Source organism: Peromyscus maniculatus, chromosome 4, assembly GCF_049852395.1.
Source record: "Peromyscus maniculatus bairdii isolate BWxNUB_F1_BW_parent chromosome 4, HU_Pman_BW_mat_3.1, whole genome shotgun sequence".
Classification (NCBI taxonomy): Eukaryota; Metazoa; Chordata; class Mammalia; order Rodentia; family Cricetidae; genus Peromyscus; species Peromyscus maniculatus.
In genome coordinates this window covers 124,493,269-124,516,091 of record NC_134855.1, presented here as the reverse complement: position 1 = coordinate 124,516,091, position 22,823 = coordinate 124,493,269, and the positions used below count along the sequence as shown (strand labels likewise).

Here is a 22,823-nt window from a genome sequence, read left to right as displayed (position 1 = left end):
AGATCAGTGCAGTATTAACCTCTGAGGGGGAGGTGGCTAGGAGAGGAGGCAGGAGTAACAGGAAGTACTCAACCACAGCTTCTTGGAGGTCGGCTACAGCCAAGGAGTCTTTGCTCAGAGCCTAGCGGAGACTAGCTCACAGGTGCCTGTGATAAGGCACACCCGTGCCTGGCAGTTTTTATAACCGTACTTCTTCAAGCAAGCCCTGTTCTTTACCCATCCAGTGGAGACTGAGGAAATTTGATTTGTCCCCATGACAGATGGCAGGGAGAGAGAAGAAGTGATGCAGATTCATTTCCTCCCTGCCCTAGACAGACTTCATTGGTTGAGATGGCTTTGTTCTCTCAGAATCACATCAAGAGTCACAAGTGGTTTTTGACCTGAAGTGACCTGGAGTGAAATAGACCTTTTACTCTGCTGCAGAATGTAAAGTTGGGTTTAGTCACTGTGTAATTATACAAACAGGATACCTGTGAGAATGAATGACATGCTGTGATGTGGGAACAGGAGGTGGAGACCTGTGCTAATTTATAATAGCAAATGGGAACCTTTTCATGATTATTTTTGAAAACTTTTTTTCACTCCACTAGAAATGTAGGACTAATAGTAGGTATTATGTGACTACAGAGGGAACTATTCCTTCCCTTGAGGTCTCCATCTCCCACCAAAGAAGTAGAAACTATTACATATCATTATTTTCAGATCTCCTACAACTGGCCCTATTATCATCCAGTGAGTGTTTAGCTATGTTTATTTGCAAGGTCATCTTGGGATTCTTAACATATGGCTTCTAAACTATCATGGTCTGCTTCATTGGGTTTTATCTTTTGTGCAGATACTCGTGGCCACAATTGCATTTCTTTTACCAAGTGCAGAGTACTCCTCAGTGGAAACAGACAAAAAGGTAAGTGACATATTAGGTAGTTTCCCCCACACAGTTATTTTTAAATATAAGACAAAATGGTAACTAGTTTTACAAATGATGGTGTCATTTATTACATCCTTATATGTTGGCTTTAACATTCTTTCCTATGAAAGCCATTTTTGTTTACTTACTCTGCATTTGTGTGTCCATTGAATATTGAGCAGGGAAAATCCTGTTTATTTTTACATGCAGTGGGTCCTCAGGGACATAGAATGAGATTCTGGATATATTTCTTCTTCTAGTTTATTGTGTCCTTGCTCCTCTGCCTCTTGGACTGGTGCATGGCTCTGCCTCTGAATGCCCTTCTCCACCCGGTGTCCACGGTGGTCCTGGAGGAGCTGCACCCACCCCGGGCTCCATTGCTGGATTATATCTACAGGGTGAGTCTCCTCTTAGCCTTGAGCACAGATGGTGGACCTATGGATTAAAAATTACCAAAATGTTGTACATTTATGTATTTGTGCCTTCTGAAAAAGACCAGTGGAAGGTTAAGTATTTGGGAAGAAATGAATAATTAATGAATAAGAAGAACAGATGCAATTGCAGAAAGCCAGTAGTTGCCAAGGTGAAGATGCATACATTTCACATGACTGTCATCTTTAAACAATTACTGTTTGCTCAGAATGCCCCCAGTCTTCGTGGCACGTGATCTCTGCCTACTTAAGTTCAAAATGGACTGTTTATATTATAGGATGGTCTGCAGCATCCAGAGATCTGTTTTTCAGAGTAAGAAAAGAAAACCATAATGCTTCTAGTAATCTCTTTGCCTTAAAGAAACCTCAAGGGGCAGGTGTGGTGGTGCATGCTTGTAATCCCAGCACTTGGGAGCATGAGAGCAAAAGGACTGCCTTGAGTTCAAGGCAGCCAAGGCTACATAATGAAACCCTGTCTCACAACCAGAACCAAACCCAAACTAAAAGAACACAAAGGGAAAATATCTTTTGAATAGGAGTTAAGAAATCTCACTTTGTGAGAAGTGAGAGACTTTAAAATCTGTATTCAATTTACCTTTCTTTAATTATGCTTTGAAAATGATATTAAATTATCCCTTATAATACGTGGGTTCATACCTTGTACTGATTTAAACTCGGGTCGTGGTCACCCTGCCCTCTACTGTGAGGGCTTTCCCACAGCTGTCTTTCATCTCCTGGGCCGGGTCCTTCCATCTGTGTTGCCTTTGGAGGCTGACAGACTGAGGTGTGTGCAATCCCACATGAACAGAAACCTTCTCACTTATGCTTCCTGTGTGCCCTGAGAATGTAGGTGTTATTACTGACTGGCTTGTAGCACAAAAATGATTAGGAATGCAAAGAACCCCGTATTTTGACATGTTCCCAAGTAGCAGTTATGTCTCCCGGGCACTGTGTGGGGCTGGACAGTTTGTCAGGGGTCAGGAGGTGGTGGCATACTGAATGCCACCCCTGTCTGTTCTCCTCAGGTTCTGCACTGCTGCGTCTGTGGCTCAAGTACATATACACAGCAAAGTCACTACACCCTGACCTTGGCTGACTTGTCATCCACCGATTATGACCCCTTCCTACCTCTGGCAAATGTGAGGAACTCCGAGCCAGTCCAGTACCATTCATCAGCAGACCTGGGGAACCTGCTGACTGTGGAAGAGGGTGCGTATGTCTACAAGTACACAATCTTATGGGCAGGAAGAGGTAATAGTGTAGTCTTGTCCATGCTTGTGTTTTGGGTTTGTTTTGAATCTACTTGTTAAAGTCCCGGTTTATAGGCTCTCTTGTGGCAAACTACCGTCCCTGTTTCTTCCTCTTTTTGTCTGGTATTTTTCCTCCTCTTAAATTATTCACATGGTTTTGTATTACTGAAAATCACTTGTCTCATACCCATGGAATGCAAAAAAAAAGAAAGGCGGGGGGCTCATTTTTCTATCCTCAAGAAGTTTTACCTCTGGTGGGGGAGATAGGATGATACTGGGCTGGTAGCATCCTCAGGACTTCCCATAGGGAAGAATTAAGCTAGACACAGGGAGGGCAAGCTTTGAAGGAGCTCATAGAATATTCCAGAGCGGTGCTTACTTGCCCCCACTTGGGATGTGTTCATTCCTGTGGCCGACAAGTCTGTAGAGAGTGTTAGGACTTGGCTGCTGTATTTCCTCCTCAGCCACTGCTCCAAATGAGAGGCACCCAATCTAAGCCTTGGAATATAAATCTGAAAGTGAGCGGGTCACCACAAGTGAGGCAAATTTTCATGAAACTAAACACATATAAATGTGTAAAACTGGTACATATTAATGTCCATTTCCTGGTTGTGGTATTGTACTGTATAGGTAAGATGTTACCCCTGAGATGAAGGGTTTTTAAGATCTCTTTTATTTCATATTACTGTGTATGAATCTTCAACTGACTCAATTAACAGCTTGAAAATGTGGCTACAGAGTAGTGTACCATCACCCAAGGAAATTGCATGAAGCTTTTAAGTTTGAAAGCTAGGCCCAAGAATGGAATGTCATGGCAAAGCATCTTTAAGGGAAGAGCAGTGATAGGATAGCACCAAGTAAGTGAGGTCAGAGGCATGGAAAAGGACCAACATGGAGTCATTAGAGGTCATTCTTCGACATCAGGGTCAGAGAGTGTGTGGTCCAGAAGCAATTTAGTAGTGCTGGGTGCTTTAAGAAGCCCAGGGAAGGAGGGAGAGAGCAGAAAAAGGGCTGTTTTGCAAGGAAGTGTTTAGATATGGACTTTACCAGAACACTTAGTTCAGGGTGGCTTATGTAACTAGATAGCATGAGTTGGTGACCACTCAAACCTGACCAGGTGAGAGTGCAGAGTGTACGGTGCTCCCTAAAATAGGTTCACTCCTGTGTATTGACTTAGGCCATTACCTAGTGTTGATATAATGACTACTTTTGAATAAAGTTTTAATCAAGATACACAGTCAAGCCGTCTGTGAGCATATGTGCTCAGATTGATCACTGCTAATAACTACTTAAAGTAGAAGGTAGGGGAAGGGCTTTAGGAGGTGAGAGGTCAAGCTTTGTATTTCCTCTAGGAATTTAGAGACAAGAAGATACTTGGAATCTTTTCCTTTTTCATAGTTTGTGGGAGCCCTGAGCTGGTTTTGTCACTGGTTGAATCCAGATCATCTCCAGTTCTCAGGGAATGTACAGGAAGTAGACTTAGCTGAGATGTAGCAGGAGGAGAGGTCAGGGCTTCACACCTGCTCCTTTTCCTGACTTCAGTGCCAGACCTATTTGAGGTTTATTAGATGTGTTGTTGTCGTGTCAGAGTTTGATATGACTCCAAGTCTTTCTCCATTGTAGAATTCAAGTATTCGCAAAATACAAATCAAAAGCACAGCCTCTGTGAGCAGAAGAAGAGGGAAGGTGGTGTTCCAGCTGGTGTTTTCCTCCTTGGCCCTTTGTCATCTTGTACCTTTACCGTTAGTTTTATGCCTGCCCTGCTGTCATGGCAACGGCGTGTTTCCCATTATGAACTGTGAACTCCCGGCTGGTTTCATGTGGGCCTCTGGGGCAACAACATTTCTTAGCTGGAGCATTAAATTTCTGAGTTGTGTAGAAATCTTATATATTTCTCTTAGGTTGTGGGAAAAAGTTTAGGAAGAGATGTAAATGACCACTTGTGTGACATTTTATTGGGTATAGATTTCATGTACATTGAAAAATTTGATAAGAAACCCAAGAAAATTCAAGGTGATCTTATTCTCTGTACTCATTGCTCAGAATTTCTCAAATTTCAGAGATTTGTTTCTTTCTAGGGTTTTTATACAGCACAAAACAAGATGTTATATGTAAGCTGGTTGGGTAATGTCTAAAGCTAAAAGTATTACATATTTATATATAGTTGTATATTTATATATATTATAAAGTTATATATTTACAGTGATTTATGTGCTAATGTTTGATTGTTCACATTGTGATTTTAAAAGCCAGTTACTTTCTAATACTCTTAGCTCAAATTATAAACCTTAATTTAAATATTTAGACCTTTTCCCATAAAATTTTAAAAGTTACATTTTCACTTATCAAATTGATGCATCAAATCTTATAAATTTGGTAGACTGAAATTTTCTCAACTCTCAGCCTGAAGTACTCATTTCAATTTCTAGTTCTAGCTTTAGTATATCTGCCTTTCCATTTTACCTCATTTTGTAAAGCCCTGCTACTTAGGCTGTGGTCAAAGTCTTTGTATACATTTAAGTTAAAATTTTATAAGTCAGTTGCTCTTGGATACTAAATCATCAAGTACAAATTTAGTTAAGTTCTTCTAAGTGCCTTCATGATTTATTAATATGAAAAATTCTCTTAAATATTTTAAGTGCCCTAATAACAAAACATAAAATTGCTTCCAATCTTTAAACGTAACCCTGAGGTTTATTAATATCCTTATTAGGTCTACCTTCATCCAACAGAGGAGTGCCACAGTAACCTCCCTGGCCAACTTTCTGGCCCCAACTGTCCCTTCAACCTGGTTTTTACCCTCATCTGAGCCCCCGAATCTTTATCTGTCTAGCATGGGATGCTTCTCTTTGGCTTATTCCTTTCTCTGCAGACTGTTAAAGTCCTTTCAGAGTGGCAGCTTTATGTAAGTTGGTTCTTCAGCAGTCTGTTTCAACTATCTTTTAATTCAAATAGAATTAGTGTCAAAAAGAAAAACAGTCTCACAGTTAAAAATCAAACATTCAGCTGGATGTAATGTTTAATCATCTTTAATCCTGGCAGAGGCAAGTGGATCTCTATGAGTTCCCGGCCAACCTGGTCTGAATAACGAGTTCTAGGCCAGCCAGTGCTACATAGTGGCACCCTGTCTCCCAAAACAAAACAAAAATCAAATATTGAAACTGTTGACAGAGATCTCGTGGTGGCCCCACTGTCTCCTCACGTTTCCTTCTGCTGTTGACAGAGAAGAAGAGGAGAAGTGTGGAACTGATCCCTCTCACTGCACGAATGGTCATGGGCCACCTGGTGAACCACCTGGGCCACTACCCACTGAGCGGGGGCCCTGCCGTGCTGCACAGCCTGGTCAGTGAGAACCATGACAACGCCCACGCGGAAGGTGCTGAGCTGTCCTCGGAGGTGTTCAGGAGCCCAAACCTGCAGCTCTTCGTATTTAATGATAGCACCCTCATCTCCTACCTTCAGACACCTGCAGAAGGACCAGATGGAGGGACTTCAGGGGCTTCCCTCTCAGATGTGAGAGTCATTGTGAGGGATATCTCAGGGAAGTACTCTTGGGATGGCAAGGTTTTATATGGACCTCTGGAAGGCCACTTGGCACCCAGTGGAAAGAATCCCTCATTTCAGATTTCTGGCTGGCATCAACACACGTGCGGACCTCAGAAAGATTTGTCTCACAGTGAGGAAGGAGATGATGCGCTTGACAAACTACTTGAAAACATTGGCCATTCAAGCCCAGAATGCCTTTTACCATCACAACTAAATCTAAATGAGCCTTCCCCACCCCCATGTGGTATGAACTGTGACCAAGAGAAGGAAATCATTGAGGTTATCCTGCGCCAGAACATACAGGAAGATGAGTATCTTCAGAGGTGTAACTCTAATTCTGCAGTGAAGGTCACCAGCCAAGGGCAGCCCTCACCTGTGGAGCCCCGAGGACCCTTTTATTTCTGCAGGTTGTTGCTTGATGACCTAGGAATGAATTCCTGGGACAGAAGGTAACAGTGCTCTGAATGTTTTTTATTTTCATGTGAGGATTCTTCTTTTATCAATTTGAGGTTAAAGAATAAGAAAAAGGTTTTTCTGGATTTCAATATTTACAGATTATTTTTAGCTACTGGATTACAGCTAGAAATAAAATTGAATGTGCTATATTGGTATTCAGATTGAAATCCAAATACCTGTCAGTCATTTGAAAGCACATGAAGCATTGTTTTCCTTCTTGTGTTCCTGACCATTACTATTTCTATTTTCATACAAGATGCAAATGGACTGCAAAGGTGAGTAAACCACTGTCTAGCCACAGGATTGTGAGGGATGTGAACTTGATTCACCTCAGACAAAGGACAGAGTGGCATAGGAGGCCAAGAGGAGTAATTGGATCCAATGGGCAGTGTGGGCAGTGCTGGAAATCTCAGAGAAGAGGGTGGGTTTGAGCTGGACCTGATAGTGGAGTGGAGCTTTGGAGATAGAGTGAGGAAGAGATTCCCAAAGCCGACATTGAAAACAGACATAAACACACCACACACACACCACACACACACACACACACACACACACACACACACACACACACACACACGGCATTCTGCATACTAAAGGGTATTGGAGCTCATTTTGAAGACTTCTGAATTAGTTGTTTTTTTTTGCTATGATAAAACCCTATGAGTAAGGCAATTTATAGAAGAAAGAGTTTATTTTGGACATATGGTTCCAGATGCTTAGGGGCCATAATGGCAGGAACAGCAGGTGGCAGACATGACAGCTGGACAACAGCTGAGAACTCACATCTGTTTGATAACAGGAAGCAGAGAGTGCACTGGAAATGTCACATGGCTTTTGAAATCTCAAAGCCTGCCCCCAGTGACGTACTCCCTCCAGCAAGGCCACATCTCCTAAACTTAACTAAACACGATCACCAAAGTGGGGAACAAGTATTCAAATGCCCAAGAATATGAGGGACATCTCATTCAAACAACTACGATATCTATCACAGTTTTTCAGTGAATGAGATAGTAGATGGATGGATGATGGCTGTCTTAGTTAGGGTCACTATTCTGTAAAGAGAGACCATGGCCATGGCAACTCTTATAAGGGAAAGCTTTTAATTGGGGCTGGCTTGCAGGTTCAGAGATTTTAGTCCATTGTCATGATGATGGGAAGCATGGTGACACACAGGTAGACATGGTGCTGGAGAGGTGGCTTAGAGTCCAACATCTGGATCCTCAGGCAGCAGGAAGGGAGAGACACTGGGCCTGGCTTGAGCTTCTGAGACCCCTAAATCCACCCCCAATGACACATTTGTGCTAACAAGGCCACACCTACCCCAACAAGGACATAACCTTTTCATAGCTCTATTTCCTGTGAACCTATTCAAACTACCATAATGGCTATGTTTGGTAATGGGTTAGAAAGTAGCAAAGTTGGTCTGTGGTTACATGGATTTCTTCTCCCATCCTTTTTTTTTTTTTTTTTCCTTTGTAGGAAGAATTTTCATTTGTTGAAGAAAAATTCAAAATTATTGAGAGAGCTAAAGAATCTGGACTCACGGCAGTGGTATGTGAAAGTATACTAAAATATCTTTCCCTGTCTATCTTTGTGAGCTCATGATATCAAATACAGTTTCAGGAAAGAAGGTACCTACAGAGACACCAGAGTATTTCTGTAGCCCCAAATCTGCTGATATTGACCTTGACTGAGCATTTGGTGTTTTGGTTTTTTTGTTTGTTTGTTTGTTTTGTTTTGTTTTTTGAGACAGCAACTCTGTTAAGTGGCCAGGCTGGCCTACAACAAACATACTCTGTAGCCCAAGTAGGCCTTGAACAAGTAATCCTTTAATTTAAAAACAAAAACAAAACAAAACCTTTTAACTTCATGGCCTCTTTTTCATTAATTGTTGCGTGTGTGTGTGTGTGTGTGTGTGTGTGTGTGTATGTGTGTGTGTGTGTGTGTGTGTGCGCGCGTGCGTGCGCTTAGATCAAATTCTCACTATATTTTATTCACTACATTTTTCTTTCATGTATATGTGTGTGTATACATACGTGCATGCATGCAGCCTACTGAGTCTATTTAGTGTTGTTTATACGTTTTATTGTGTTTAAGGGTGACCACTTTGGAGTGATTTCTGCAGTGGTTGCGCTGTATATTCCCATCAGCAGTGAATAAAGCACCCTTAACCCAGGCATCCTACCCTGTATTTTCTTGATGATAACCATTCTGACCAAGATGAGATAGAGTCTTAAAGCAGTTTTAATCGACATTTCTGTGGTTGTTAAAGATGTTGGACACTTTTAAATTATTTAGAGGCCACTTATATTTCTTCTTTTAAGAACTATCCTGTTCATTAAACTATTTGTTGATCTGGGATTTGATGTTTAATTTAGTATTCTTTATATATCCTATATATTAGGCCCTGTCTGACTTAGATGTAAAAGTTTGTTTTTTCTCATTCTATAGCTCTCTCTTCAGGATGGTGATTTCCCCCCCTTGTTGTGCAAAAGCCTTTTGATTTTGTATGATCCCATTTGATAGTTCTGGAATTATTTCCTCTGTTATTAGCAAATCCCTGTCTGTTCTTTTATCTTGAACTATTTTCTCTGGCAACTTCAATCTAATATTTAGTCCATCATGAATTGATTTTTATATAGGGTGAAAGATGGGGATCTAATTTCATTCTTCTACCTGTTAAGTAGGCTGATTCTCCCTTGTGTGTGTTTGGCACCATGGTCAAAATTAAATGGTTGCAACTAAATGGGTTTATTTTGGGTTCTCATCCACTGGACTGCATGTTTTTTGTTGGTGCCATGTTGTTTTCTAAGCAAGCATTTTCACTATCATTTGTGTTCAGGTAGATTCTTGTGGTTTTTATTGTTTATTCTTAAGTAAATGCTTGGTTCATGTTCCTATTATTTGCATATCAGGTTTATAACTGTGATATTTTGTTGGTTGGTGGTTTGAACTTTTTTTTTTTTTGGTTTGAATTCTTGAACCTAGGTATGACAATAACAACTAGTGAACTCCACCTGGAATTGAAAAAGCATATGTGTGCACACGCACGCGCGCGCGAAAACACACACACACACACACACACACACACACACACACACACACACACCTTTAAGAGGACTTAATGAAAAAATATCTTTGTCACAACACAAATGATGCAGTCTTGGGGTCTTGGTTTGATTAATTTCCTTTGCCAGTTAAAGAACTAAAAAGCAGAAAAAATCTGAAGCACAACAGGCAGCCACAGAGAAATCTCAATCACCGCAGACAGAATGAGCAGTTGAAGAAAGGTGTGCACTGGGGGTGAGGAAACAGGCACATGGCAGACACACAGAGAAAAAGACCCTCTGCAGAGCAGAGCAGGGGTCAGGAAGCTGAAAATCCAGCATCTGCTTGAGGTCTTGGGGTTTTAAATCCTCTAAGAGCATTCTTCCCTACTTTAGGGCTGGTCACTTTGAAGATAGATAGGATGCTTGATTGGTCCACAACTGTTGTGTGGCATGTCGTGGTCCAGCCCTGAACTTGTTGAGCCAGCCCAACAGTAGTGGGTCTGATGGGAGGCAGCTGCCGGGCTCTTGTCTCAAGTCAGGAGGCTGAGGAAGAAAGCTGGCCATCTTGGAAATTCACTACCTTTATTACCTTGCTTCTCTCTGCCTCCTGGTCTCACCAAGGACTCAGCAGATAAAATCATATTAAACTTACTTATAGCTATATGTCCTTTCACTCCTTCAGAAGCATTTAGAATTAAGATACATTAATTCATATGGACCATTATATAGGAATCAAAAGGCTATAGTTTTTTTTTTCTTTTTTCTTTTCTACCTTCCCATGTATCTTTATCATCATTCATGGTTTCTTAGAGCCACACACATGTTGAAGCATGTACTTGTTTTGTATGTTTTCTGAATGTTGGGAATGTGCCAGGGTGGCTCTAGTGAGCCTCATTCCACCTGCAGAAGGTAATGTGAGGACCTTTCCTCCTGGCAACTCTACTGCTTTGCAGAGTGGTAAGCATCTTAGTTTTGAGAAATAAAATTAAAAGAAAAGAAAATATACAAGTTTAGATGATTCATTTATGGTTGTAATTGAAGAAAGAACCCATCCTTGGGGCAGATCCTGCAACTCCATTGGTATTTTAAATGGCTTCATTTCTTGATTCAAGTAAAGCTTAATTTGAATTTCAAAAATGTTTAAAAAGTGCTTTCGACCCTGCCATTTCTGTTGAGTCTTTCTCTCCTTGCTCTCTCCAGGACAGAGACTGGGCCCTCTGGAAGTTCCATGAGGGATTTCTGCAGGGCTTGGGCACTCGTTTCACTCACTCCTGCCCTTCAGTGCTAAACAAACAATCATTTAGACCCCAAACCCAGCTTTTCCAGCACACGCTGAATTATTCCTGCTTCTCCAGTGTTAAGTGAATGCACTGGTATCTTGTAATTGTAGCCAATTTGTTGAATGTTAATGCACTTTAGTTGCATGAGGTGCAATTGAATTAGCTCCCTGGGGTGCTGTTGCAGTAAAATATGGCTTTGGGTAGCTGATTGGCAATCTTCTGCCCTTTGATTAACCTTCACTTAAAGCCCCAACTCTTGGACTTAGGTCGTCTTGGCCTGTAAATGCACATCAATTTATTTCATGGGAAAGGGTATTTTTCAAGATTGCCTTTTGAAAACCTGAACTAAGTCTGATGGCTCTTTACCTGTGAGAAATATAGCTTATGCTATATAGATTGATCTGATACCAAGCAGAACACACCTTGTCCCCCAACTTTCAGGACATTTCCATTTATTTGCGGTATCAATTTATATCACTGTTGTTGGAGAACAGTGCCTTCTTCACATGTTCTGAGAAAAAATAGTCTTGCAGCTAGGGTCTTTATACTGTGTGTGATGACTGGACATACAAATCACTGTGAGCTTTCTTGCCACTGTGTGGTGAAGGAAATGGTAAAGTCATGTTTTTCTTTGTTTGGTTCTTAAAACCTGACAGCACAAGAAAATGGAACTATTCTGGTCTGTTCCTAGTAAGTAAGAAAGAAAAAAAGATGCATTCAAATGAGGGAAGCTGTGTTGTTGATTTTATGTGTGTTCCTGAATTACCTGCTCGTTCATGCACTGGTTGTGCAGCTTGTAGATATGAAGTGCTGTTGATGTTGTAATTACCATTTCAAAAGCCTGGCGCTAATAAGGCCAGGCACAGTGTCTGCATCTTAGCAGGCTCTCTGCAGTGCTAATATTTTGGAGGATGTGAAATTTGATGAATGTTTACAAGTAAAGGTCACCTTTCCTCACACCCACATCAGTCAGTCCTTCATTTGAGCTTAGCCCTCTGTGTTCCTACACTGAGTAAATGAGGACTCAAGGACCCAGGATGGAAAAATCCTGGGCTTGAAGGATAAAACACTGGTGTATTTCAGATAAACCTGTGGTTGTTTTTTTTGTATGTCAAGTCTATAGAACAGAGAAAAATTGAATACTAAGGACTTTTAACTATGTAGAGAGAATTTCAGAAAGAAATCAAGTAATTATGCTTTTGTTCTTTTGCTGAAGCAACCTTTTAGGTAAAGGTTAGGATGTCTGCTATCATCTAAGCTGCCAAATTATTACAGCTCCTGTGATAAGCCAATCATATTGTAGGGGACCTTTCTTGTTGTTCCTTGCCTGTTTCTCAGGGCAGTTAATGATATGGCAATTCCTCAACTCCCTGAGGTCCATCACTACCAGAAAAAAAAAGTCCACCCTCTTTACAGCACCTCTTTGCATTTCCTAAAGTAGTGGCAGCTGTGCTGTTTGTTTACAGGTTCACATTGAGAGTTCTCTTTCTTCTCTTTCTGTACTTTGTGATTCTTCTTCACATATACTTATTTTACGAGAATGATGGGGGATGAATAGCTAGCTAATGAATAGGAGAAAATGCTCCTCTGTGATTTATGGACCTTTTTAGTTGAGCTTCAGTTAGCCTTATTTAATAAGTAGAAAAAGAACCATGAAGAAGGAAATATTTGAGAATTTGTTAAAATATGGAGTCCAGATCTACCAATTTGAATGTCTAATCATATTACAGTGTTGAGATATTAAACAATTAGACAATAGAAACATTTCCGTGTTGTTGAAGCACTTGATGCTTTTTCCTAGGCCATTTTTCATGATGTAATGTGAATATGAGAAGGGTGGGGCTGCCCCGGAAGTGGGGATCTAATTCTTTTACCATTGAGACTATGATAGAATAAAGCTCATGGACAATTGTGCTGTTGAATAAGGGGTTCTTGATTAAGCTGCATCTGAACAACAGTTGAGCTTTTATCTCCAAACTGTCACCAAATTGCTTGATAGGGTTTCCAGTTATTCTGTTACTTTACTCCTGTATCATTTGTAAAAGTGTTGATTACACATTCACATATACTGTCATGTATCTCGTTAGTTTAACAGGCCTAGCTGAGCTCATACTATGCACCAAATACTATACTGGATATGGAAAAGAAAAGATGGACAGGTCTCCTTTCTTCAAAGTGAATATTATGTTTATATGATTTAACAGGAGACTGCGACAAATCTATCACAGAGCAAGCAAATAGAGAGTTTATATATCCTAAAGAGTCTTCCTAGAACAACTGTCCACTATATTTGGTGCCCTCAGAATAGTCAGAACATGTCCTTTCACAAAGAAAATACCTAACTGTTTCCATTTCTCATAAGGTCTTAGCATGCCTCATCGCCCCAGTCTTGAAACTACCTATATCCTTTCCTCAAAGTAGAGAAAATGAAATGTAGATACCTAGTTAGAATGCATGTCTACTTGAAATGCTTTGGAGCAGTGGTTCTCAACCTTGCTAATGCTGTGACCCTTTAATACAGTTTTTCATGTTGTGGTCACCCCAACCATAAAATTATTTTGTTGCTACTTCATAACTGTAATTTTGCTACGGTTATGAATGGGAATGTAAATATGTGATATGCAGGATATTTGATATGGGACACCTGTGAAAGGGACACTTGACCCCAAAGGGTTACAACTCACAGGTTGAGAACCATTGCTTTAGAAGATAATGTTCTTCACCAAGCATGGCAAGAACCTGATGGATGATGTGCTCTGTTATCTGCTGTTTTAGTGTCTCCAATGTCTGAGGTGTAGTCTCCTGCCTCATTAACCTTTGTCTCCTTTCAACCACCTCTGCCAAGCAGATGACACAGTAATAACACCGGCCTTCCTAGGGGGCTTCCAGAATGCAAATAGGGTCTTGCATTAACCACCTTAGAATAGTGACTGACCCCTAGTGAGTGCCATTAGGAGTCATGCTGGCAGTAACAGTAAAATAAAACTTTATATATCAATTCTAACTCCTCTAAATTTCAACCTTTACAGCCGTGAGACACACAAGATAGCAGTGTTTTACATTGCTGAAGGGCAAGAAGATAAGTGTTCCATCTTAGCCAATGAAAGAGGAAGCCAAGCATATGAAGACTTTGTTGCTGGTCTTGGATGGGAGGTAAATAACCTCATTCATTGTGTGGTTACCAACTGTCAGTATTTAGAGCAGACATGAGTTGTGTATGTTCTTAGGTATATTTTTACATTCAGATGTAGCATGCATGGAGTTCTTGAAGAATGTATTGACCTTAAAATCTGTTTGCTCCTTTTCAATATTCTATCTGGGGACTTTTGCTTCTCCTTAATATCTTTTCATTTGCTTTGCATCAGAACTGGATGGGCTCAGCCAGCCACGGGTGGCAGTTTGTGGCAAAAGAAGACACATGTGGCCACTGGGAACTTGAGAAAAAAAAGGAGTGACTTGATAGATGAAAAGGGAATGAGGACTAGATAAAGTGAGAAACTGGAACTAGGGTGTAGTCGATTGTCACTGCAGTTCCCTCATGCACAACTCCAGGATGAGTGACAAGGATTGGGTTTCTTTGCTGAAAGATAAACTAATGGGTATACACACAGACACACACCTGCCTCATATGTATGGAAATCTAGAGGAAAGTATATCCCTAGACTCTGAAAAGAAGCGAGATTAGTCCAAATAGAAATCAAGGTCAATAAAACACTGGGTTTTTTCTTCCTCTTACTTTTGGTTTCTCAGTTGGCTGAGTTCATCTGGGTTAGGAAAGCTTTGGCTGCATAAGAGCAACTTTTCTTCAAGAGTCCAGTCTTGGCAAGGGCCTCCTTGCAGATGGCATCAGGACAGAGTACATCGAGATCAAGTCCGTGCTCCTTCCAGAAAGTCCGAGAGCTATTGCACTTGCAGTGAAACACTATTGTTAATAAAATTAGAGTACATTTGTTACTTAACTTATGTATCGTTTTTTGAACCAGCCAAGGTCAAAGAAACAACTAGAAGAGAGTTGGTAGTGTACCTCAGTAGTAGAGCACTTGCCTAGCATACTCAAGGCTCCAAGTTCCATCCCTAGAATCACAGAAAAAGAAAACAGAAGTGTGCCTAGAATATTAATTCAGATTGAATGTTGGGCATATTTGGAACAGAGTTTTCTATTCCATGTTTGTTAAAATGGACATTTATTGAAAAAAATAATAGTTTATGGCAATTTAAAAACTTAGATCTAATCACTGAGAAGGAAACATCTGTAGACTGATGGCAGTGGTGTGAACTCAAGCAACCTTTTGAAAGGCACATGCTGGGGATCAAAGCCAGGTAGGTCCTTGCACGTGCCACACAAGCACTGTACTGCTGGGGCAGACAGTCCTTAAATTTTGATAGTGATTTTCCTGTAGTAGGATTTCAAACCAGTTTCATTTCTGATGTTCTTCATTTCTGTTTTCAAAATTTTAATTTTGTATAACTTACGTTTATTTGTAATCAGAAAGAAATATATTAAAATGAAAACAGTTTGTGTTTTCAACTCATATTTCTGCCCAATGAACAGCACAGCTTCCTTTGACCCTCACCTTTTCCTGTGACCTTCATCAGGTGGATCTCTCAACCCACTGTGGGTTCATGGGTGGTCTTCAGCGCAATGGCAGCACAGGACAGACAGCCCCTTACTATGCTACCTCGACTGTGGAAGTCATTTTCCACGTTTCCACTCGGATGCCATCGGATTCAGATGATTCACTCACCAAAAAGGTAAGGTGGCTCCTTGGGGACAGCACCTGGCTGCCTTCATGTGCAAGTGAGGCTCTCTGGGTCTGGACGGGACCAAGCCCTGGCACAAACTGGGGCTGCTTTCCCCAGGCCTCAAAGTCAGTGTCGCTCTTCCCCCAGCTACAGTTGTGTTGAATCTAAAATACCAACAAAGCACCATCTTAAGTCCCGAGCTTAAAGACTGGGAAGAAGAAGGGCCTGCAGTGTGGCTACTTTGGGATCTTCTTCCATGTTAGTTACCCGAGAGAAAATGTTTTTACCTCACAGATTGCTAAGGCCACAATGCATAATGGCTGTTCTGACAAAAAGTACTGGTAAAGCTCTAGGAAAGCGTCCTCCCCACACCCCAAGGTTGCTAGGGTGAGCTGCCAGCTTTGGCAAAGTGACCTGCAGATGTGTTGCTGCACAGATGTCCCACCTGGGCTGTTTCCCCTTTGCTGTCCCTCACCTTCCACCCTATGGGTGGTTTCCTCTGAAGTTCGAAGGAAACCTTATGCTCCCAGAGGAACTGCGCCAAGGAGACAGGACCTTGAACTCCCTAGCCTGCAGCATGTTTACTTGAGGGGGCTCTGGTTTTGGATGAGGAACGCATTAATGGGAGAAAAAGGTCGTTGGGTAAGAAAACCACTGCTGTAAGTTTCTAGATGAGAGGAGCATCCTAGAATAGTGGTGACTTGGCTGCCTCTGTGGGCTAGTAGGTGACAGAGTCTGCTTTCCCACTTCACATCCACCCCTCCAGCAGCGCAGACAAGGAACCAAGGGCAGGACCTCAAGTGCTGGCTAAGGCTGCACATTGGCAGTGTGGTCATGTGGCTGGAGCGAGGGCCAGACAGCTCTAGGCTCAAGTGTGTGTCCAACTGTTTTACCAGCTTGGACCTCAGTTTTTCGTGTACTAAATAAGATTAAAAATGGGGTCCATGGCACAGTACTGGTGAGTCAAGTAAGTGAGACAGTGCCTGAAAAACACTGTCCCTGTCATTGTCCACTGGTGTCATTGACTCTTTTTCCCTGTCCCACTAGCCAGATGATGGCTGCTAGCTCATGGGCCCTACTGTATCTGCTTCGGGTCTTTTGTCTCTGGTTCTGCCTTTTCACCACTGTAGCCGCAGACATCTGGACTGCATAGACGATGAACAACAGTGCATGTGGGACATCATCAGAACTCGGGTCACAGACAATTTCCATAGTGATCAAGTGTCTCCGATGCACAAAGCACAATTTGCATTCAGAAACTCAGCAGCCTTCCCCCCCCCCCCATAGCCCTGCATACTGCTTTGGCCTCCTGGGCTGGGAACCTCACAGCTAGTGGGCCTGCTAGCCATGTGCTGGTTCCCACAGGTGGGAACGAGCTGCCTGTCCATCTTGGGTTCTGATGACTGCAGTGTTCATAGAAAGGAGGACCCTGCTATCTGGTAGCTCACTGATGTCTTAGAATCTGGGGTCACTTACCGGGGCTATACTCAAAGTTTTTTATAAATTTGGGATACCTTTTAAAGTCTTCATAATCTGCATATTGTCACCAAATTCTATGATTTTTTTGTGTGTGACTGATAATAACTTGTTAAAGATAAATTTGCATATAAACTGTTTTGAAATATTTCTTAAGTATAGAGGCTTTTTAATTTTTGTTCTTATACCATTTTCTTGACATAATGCTACCATAAATAATATCCGGAGGCTTGGTCTCGATGGGAGATTCCCCACTGTAAAAATCAAAAAACAGCTGAAACCTTTTGCAGCTCTAAGATTTAGCATCATTAACAATAAACTCTCTTTACCAGGATGTCTCATAGTTAGGCAGAAAAATCAGTCACATAATGGCAGCCCCCGGTTCCTTGACTTCCCCTAACTAAATTGTCCCTAACAGCTTAAAAATGAGCTGCAAGATTCTAAAGTGATTCATGCTCTGTTCTGCCCTTGTCGTGGGGGGACTTTTTCAATTCTGCAATCCTATTGCAGCCCCATACTGAACTCTTGATCCTTCACTGCAGAAATTTGTTAGCTCTAGCTAGATTAGATTTTTCACAGCTAATCTAACTGCTGTAGGGGTTTGCAGAGTGGGGACAGAGCTGTGCTATTGGATTTGTCCAATTCATTTGACTCCAGGACTATAATTGCACTTATGTCTTACAAGGCTTTTATAGCCTCAGGCTGGCCAGCCACATGAAAAACAAATTGGCAGTGATACAGTGCTGGTGAAAGGGGATGAAAGGCCCACATTATCAGTCTCTAAGCAGCTCTGTTCTGGCAGGAAGTTTCTTGGTTAATTTACAAATAAAACTTAGATTTTAGGATGGGCACACTGTCAGCTGAACAATGGGGATGTCAGGCCTGACTGTTACTTAGTAAAAGTAGCAGCCGGGCCCACTGAGGAGCCCAGATTCTTCAATCAAACAGACGACTCCTTCTGGAGCCAGCTGGCGATGTAATGCAATTAGTCGGGAAAGGAGGTCAGCCTATTAGGTGTGGACCATGACCGGTGTCACCAGTGGCGTGCAGGCGTGCAGCCCGGCGGCAGCAGCAGGCAGAGCAGCTCGGGCAGAGAGCTTTAGAACTCTGTCAGGACCAAGGATGGCAGGACATGGGATTGATTTCTTGAGGCTCAGGAGCCTGTTTGTTCTAGCATGGTAAGCCTTGAGGCCTTCTGGAATCGATTGCATAGTGGAAGCAGAAGGCCACATGACTACAGCTCCCGTTCTAGCTCCCGTCTCTTCCTGAAGACACTACCTCCTGTCAAGTTGACTTGTCCCTGTGCAAACTTGTGGGTGGGTTTCTAACTTAAGGGCCTCTAATCAGAGTTCGGTGAAAATCACCAAGTGACACTGAAATTGAAATCCCCTTTGAATTGAGTACACTTTAGGTTTCGAGAATGTTCCATCGTGTTCTGATATGGATAGCTATGTTTTACTCTGATGTGCGTAGTTTGTCCACACCAATTTTATTCGTTTTACATACTTGGGTTCTTATCATAGGCACGAGAGGGTGTGATGTTTGTACTTTGTTCCAGATGAGTCTGTCAATTGGTCCTGCGGCTTTAGCTCTTGGTTTTATGATTTAGTTAATTAAACTGTAACATGTCCAGAAGTCTGAGGTGCATGACACTGAAAGCAGCTCTGACATGGTGAATATTACAAAAATAGCTCTTCCTTAATTGCAGAATTGCCACATTAGGAGGAAGGGTCAATTAGTGTGGCACTGTTCTCCTATGCTAGAGTTTTCTCAGAATACTGCGGCAAATAAAATTAAGAGGGGTTTACTTGGGTTATATAATTGAATAACACAATTTAGAAAGTGGCAGAGTAACTGCAAAATTTCAGTAATCCCTGTATCATTCAGAGCGAGTGCTGTACTCTGCCCTTGTGAATGAAAAGGAGAGACTGTAGGTATTAGGTATGGCGTTGGGTGGGAGCAGCGAGGTTGATCTTTGGTAAGTGGTTGTTTCCATCCATTTGCTTCTGCCAACATCGTAACAGAGTGCAGGGCCAGCTCTCCTTGTAGGATAACGGCTGGAAGCTGAACTCCATCATAACCCATTTCTTACTGTTGGCTCCTATTGCTCCAAATCCCTCCCAAAGTTTCAGTTAGATCTAGTCCACATTTACCATGGAAACCTGTCCATCTTGTCTTGCTGGCAACCCTACCTCTCATGCTGTCACTACAACAGGACTAAGCGGTAAAACAGTGTCACAAGGTCTTTGGAAGCTCTGTTAGAAATGGGAACCACAGGCCGGGCGGTGGTGGCACACGCCTTTAGTCCCAGCACTTGGGAGGCAGAGCCAGGCGGATCTCTGTGAGTTTGAGGCCAGCCTGGGCTACCAAGTGAGCTCCAGGAAAGGCGCAAAGCTACGCAGAGAAACCCTGTCTCGAAAAACCAAAAAAAAAACCAAAAAAAAAAAAAGAAAGAAAGAGAGAGAGAAAGAAAGAAATGGGAACCACAGATAGGCAGAAATCTCAGATAAGAATGGCTGGAATGTAACTCAGAGTTGAAGTGTAGAGCACTGCATACATAAGGCTCTAGGTTCCTCCCCAGTACTGCAAAAAGAACAAAAGAAAAGAAAAAGTGGACTGGAGGAACACCTTCAGCTATGAGAATTTGGTGCCTTAAAAAGCAAAGAAAGAACAACAAAACCTTTGTGTTAGAGCTGGGTTGGCTGTGCTACAGTTTTTCCTTTTCTGCCTGCTACCCTGTGTGCCTGTAATACTTATGCTCAGGTAATGATGGAGTGAGGAGAACAAGAAAAAAGATACACTCGGTTGTGTTTGCATTTACAAAGTTGTTGACGCCATTTAGTTGTTCTGGATCGTTGTGACTTATGCTGGGCCTACGAAGTTGCACATTTCTGGAGCCACTGCTCAGACACAGGTGAATCCCATCCCTTACTCCATGTAGGCACAAAGATACAGGGCAGGTCTCCTTGTAAATAATTGATGTATATAGTCGCTTCTAGAAGTATATGAGTGAAAAGTAAGCAGGCATTGCAACAAGCAGCTGCCTTATCACTGGATGACTAGAAAAGAGGCCATTCTGGGTTATCTTGGATTTTTCCCTTTATGATAAAATGGTCTCTAAAGAAAACAGTATCTGTGATAATGTGTTTCACATATGCACTATTCCAGAATTCGCTTGTTTTCTAATTTTTAAGATAAAACTAGAATATAAACTCTGCCATAACATCTCAGTTTTATTAAGGTGCTTTTAAGTTTGGTCACTTGTAACGTTCATCTGTTACGTGAGCTCTTGTTCCTGATGCTGGATGGCATTTCCTGGTGTGAGGCAGAAACTTCATTCCCCAAAGGCTTCTAAGGCCCTGGCTCTGCCAGTCTTTACAGCTTCAGAACTTCAGTTTGGGCTGATGCTTCCATCACTATGGTCTGTTTTCCTTTTAGTTATGCTTCTAGGCTTTAAATGATTTCTTTGCAGCTTTCTCCAGATTAGGTTGGTGAGATCACCACACAGGCAGTTGATCAGTGATGTTCTTGCATCTAGCAAGGGTTTGCTCTGGAAGAGCTTGTAAGGGTCCCTGGAGACCTTCCTAAGACCTTCTCAGAGACACCAAGAGTCTGTGGGGTTTTGGAGTTTATAGTCTTTTTACTTATAAAATGTCAAAATAAGTGAGCTAAACTACCTGAGCTATAACAGTAAAATAGCTTTTGGTGTAAGCTGAGATCAGGATTGTATAGCTTGCAGCCCCAGATAGCTGTGAGTGCAGTCTGACACAAAACTGTAAGTGTGTGTGTGTGTGTGTGTGTGTGTGTGTGTGTGTGTGTGTGTGTGTGTTCTCATAGCCTGTGGGCTACAGGTTGGATGTCCCTGGCTTAAATAATTGTGAATGGAGGGCACAGTCTCTGGCCCGCTCTTTCATGCTGTTCTCTGCACTCGGGAGACAGAGCATTCCTGAGCAGGCACTTGTAAGATAAACTAAAGATGGAGTTACACAAAGCCAGTGGGAAGGGTAAATGGCATTTATGTGAACACTTTGGAAATCGTTAAATGTTGGGTACTAGTATTCCCAGCAAATTCAAGTTTTAATTTAAATTAAATATATCTATCTCAAGACCAGTTTCTCACACATTTGTCGACAGTTGTGTTGGAGTAGCTTGTGTTATCTTACATTGTTATTTCTTAATAACCCACTGGGTTAAGAGGCTTAAAGTTTTAAAGCCGGGCGGTGGTGGCGCACGCCTTTAGTCCCAGCACTTGGGAGGCAGAGCCAGGCGGATCGCTGTGAGTTCGAGGCCAGCCTGGGCTACCAAGTGAGCTCCAGGAAAGGCGCAAAACTACGCAGAGAAACCCTGTCTCGAAAAACCAAAAAAAAAAAAAAAAAGTTTTAAAGTAATAAGACTAAAAAAGTGAATGTCACTTAGTTGTTTAGAAACATTCTCAGCACTCTAGCATAGGACTGATGTAGAAATAGAATTCTGTGTGAAAAGAGACCTTAAAGAGGTTGCCTCCGTCCCACTGGAATGTGCCCCTGTGCTTCTGCCTGTGATCTTAGAACCAAATGTGCATCCTGGCAGATGGGCTGGAGTTTGATGAAATTGTATGCTTTCGAATCCTCACGTAAGGCATCAGTGTTGTAGCCTGATTTGGGACTAAAATACTTTTGGCCTTCGAGTTTTCTAATTCAATTTATAAGCCACAGCCCCTCATAAACTGTTGTTATCACCTCAGTTAATAAAGAGCCAATTTGCTATTGCAGCTCCGTCACCTGGGGAATGATGAGGTCCACATCGTCTGGTCTGAACACTCCAGGGACTACCGCAGGGGTATTATCCCAACAGCCTTTGGAGACGTTTCGATCATTATTTACCCAATGAAGAATCATATGTTCTTTATCACGATAACAAAGAAACCTGAGGTATGCTTCCTCCATTGTTGCCCTGACTCCTACATTTTCCATTGGATTCACTGTCCTCAAAAAAAAAAAACTGATGAATATCCTACAAATATCAGAATTGTGTGTGCTAGATAGAAATTTAAGTGAACTGTGATTTTTCAAAAAAACTCTAATCATGAGCACAAATTCCATGTTGTTTTATTTGAAAATTATGTTAGAGAAATGTATGGGTTTTAAATAATTTTAATGCTTTGAAATGTTATAATTTTAAGAATATCATAATTTTAACTGGGGCACATTATTAATAATAAGAGTTGATGGAATTCCATTATCACATGGTTATTTGGAGAATAACCATGGGTCTAGAATCCAGCCCTGTCTGATGCATGGGTATTGGTCACTGAGCCCTGACTGGTGATAATTGAGGTCAATCCTGAAGGATTTTTGACATGTCCAGAAAGACACTGGGGCCCTGAAGCACAGCCCACAGGATGAGTATTAGCAATCAAAGCACCTTGCTACAGAATCAATTCAGCCATGTCAATTGGTATCGATCACAGGGCTGGCTGGAACAATCCAATGGTCTATGTCCTGTGTACTAATCGGCTGCAGTTTCGATCCTTGTCATGCCTTTACTGGTATTTTAACACTACTTTGTGTCGTGACTTCTTTTACTTTTAATTCATTAAGAAGAGTGTTCTTAGGTTTGAAATTAAACGTATTAAGCATATAAGCCACTCGAAGAAAAAATGACTTATTTTCAGCTTGATATTAAATATATTTATTTATATCCCA

The 22,823-nt window shown here is 41.7% G+C and overlaps 1 protein-coding gene across 4 annotated transcripts in view; it reads left to right on the top strand.

The window, feature by feature from the left end:
- The window catches only part of Ralgapa2 (Ral GTPase activating protein catalytic subunit alpha 2), a 286,655-nt gene that overhangs the window by 174,013 nt on the left and 89,819 nt on the right, over window positions 1-22,823 (top strand). For all 4 annotated transcript variants that reach the window (XR_013050813.1, XM_016002990.3, XM_006984478.4 and 1 more), the window contains 8 exons: window positions 836-904; window positions 1,168-1,305; window positions 2,364-2,547; window positions 5,812-6,583; window positions 8,070-8,141; window positions 13,950-14,073; window positions 15,517-15,672; window positions 21,891-22,049. Coding sequence is in view for 3 of the 4 variants with exons in the window: in XM_016002990.3 (XP_015858476.2) it covers window positions 836-904; window positions 1,168-1,305; window positions 2,364-2,547; window positions 5,812-6,583; window positions 8,070-8,141; window positions 13,950-14,073; window positions 15,517-15,672; window positions 21,891-22,049 (1,674 nt within the window). In the remaining variant the exon portion in view is untranslated. The remainder of the gene's footprint in view (window positions 1-835; window positions 905-1,167; window positions 1,306-2,363; window positions 2,548-5,811; window positions 6,584-8,069; window positions 8,142-13,949; window positions 14,074-15,516; window positions 15,673-21,890; window positions 22,050-22,823) is intronic.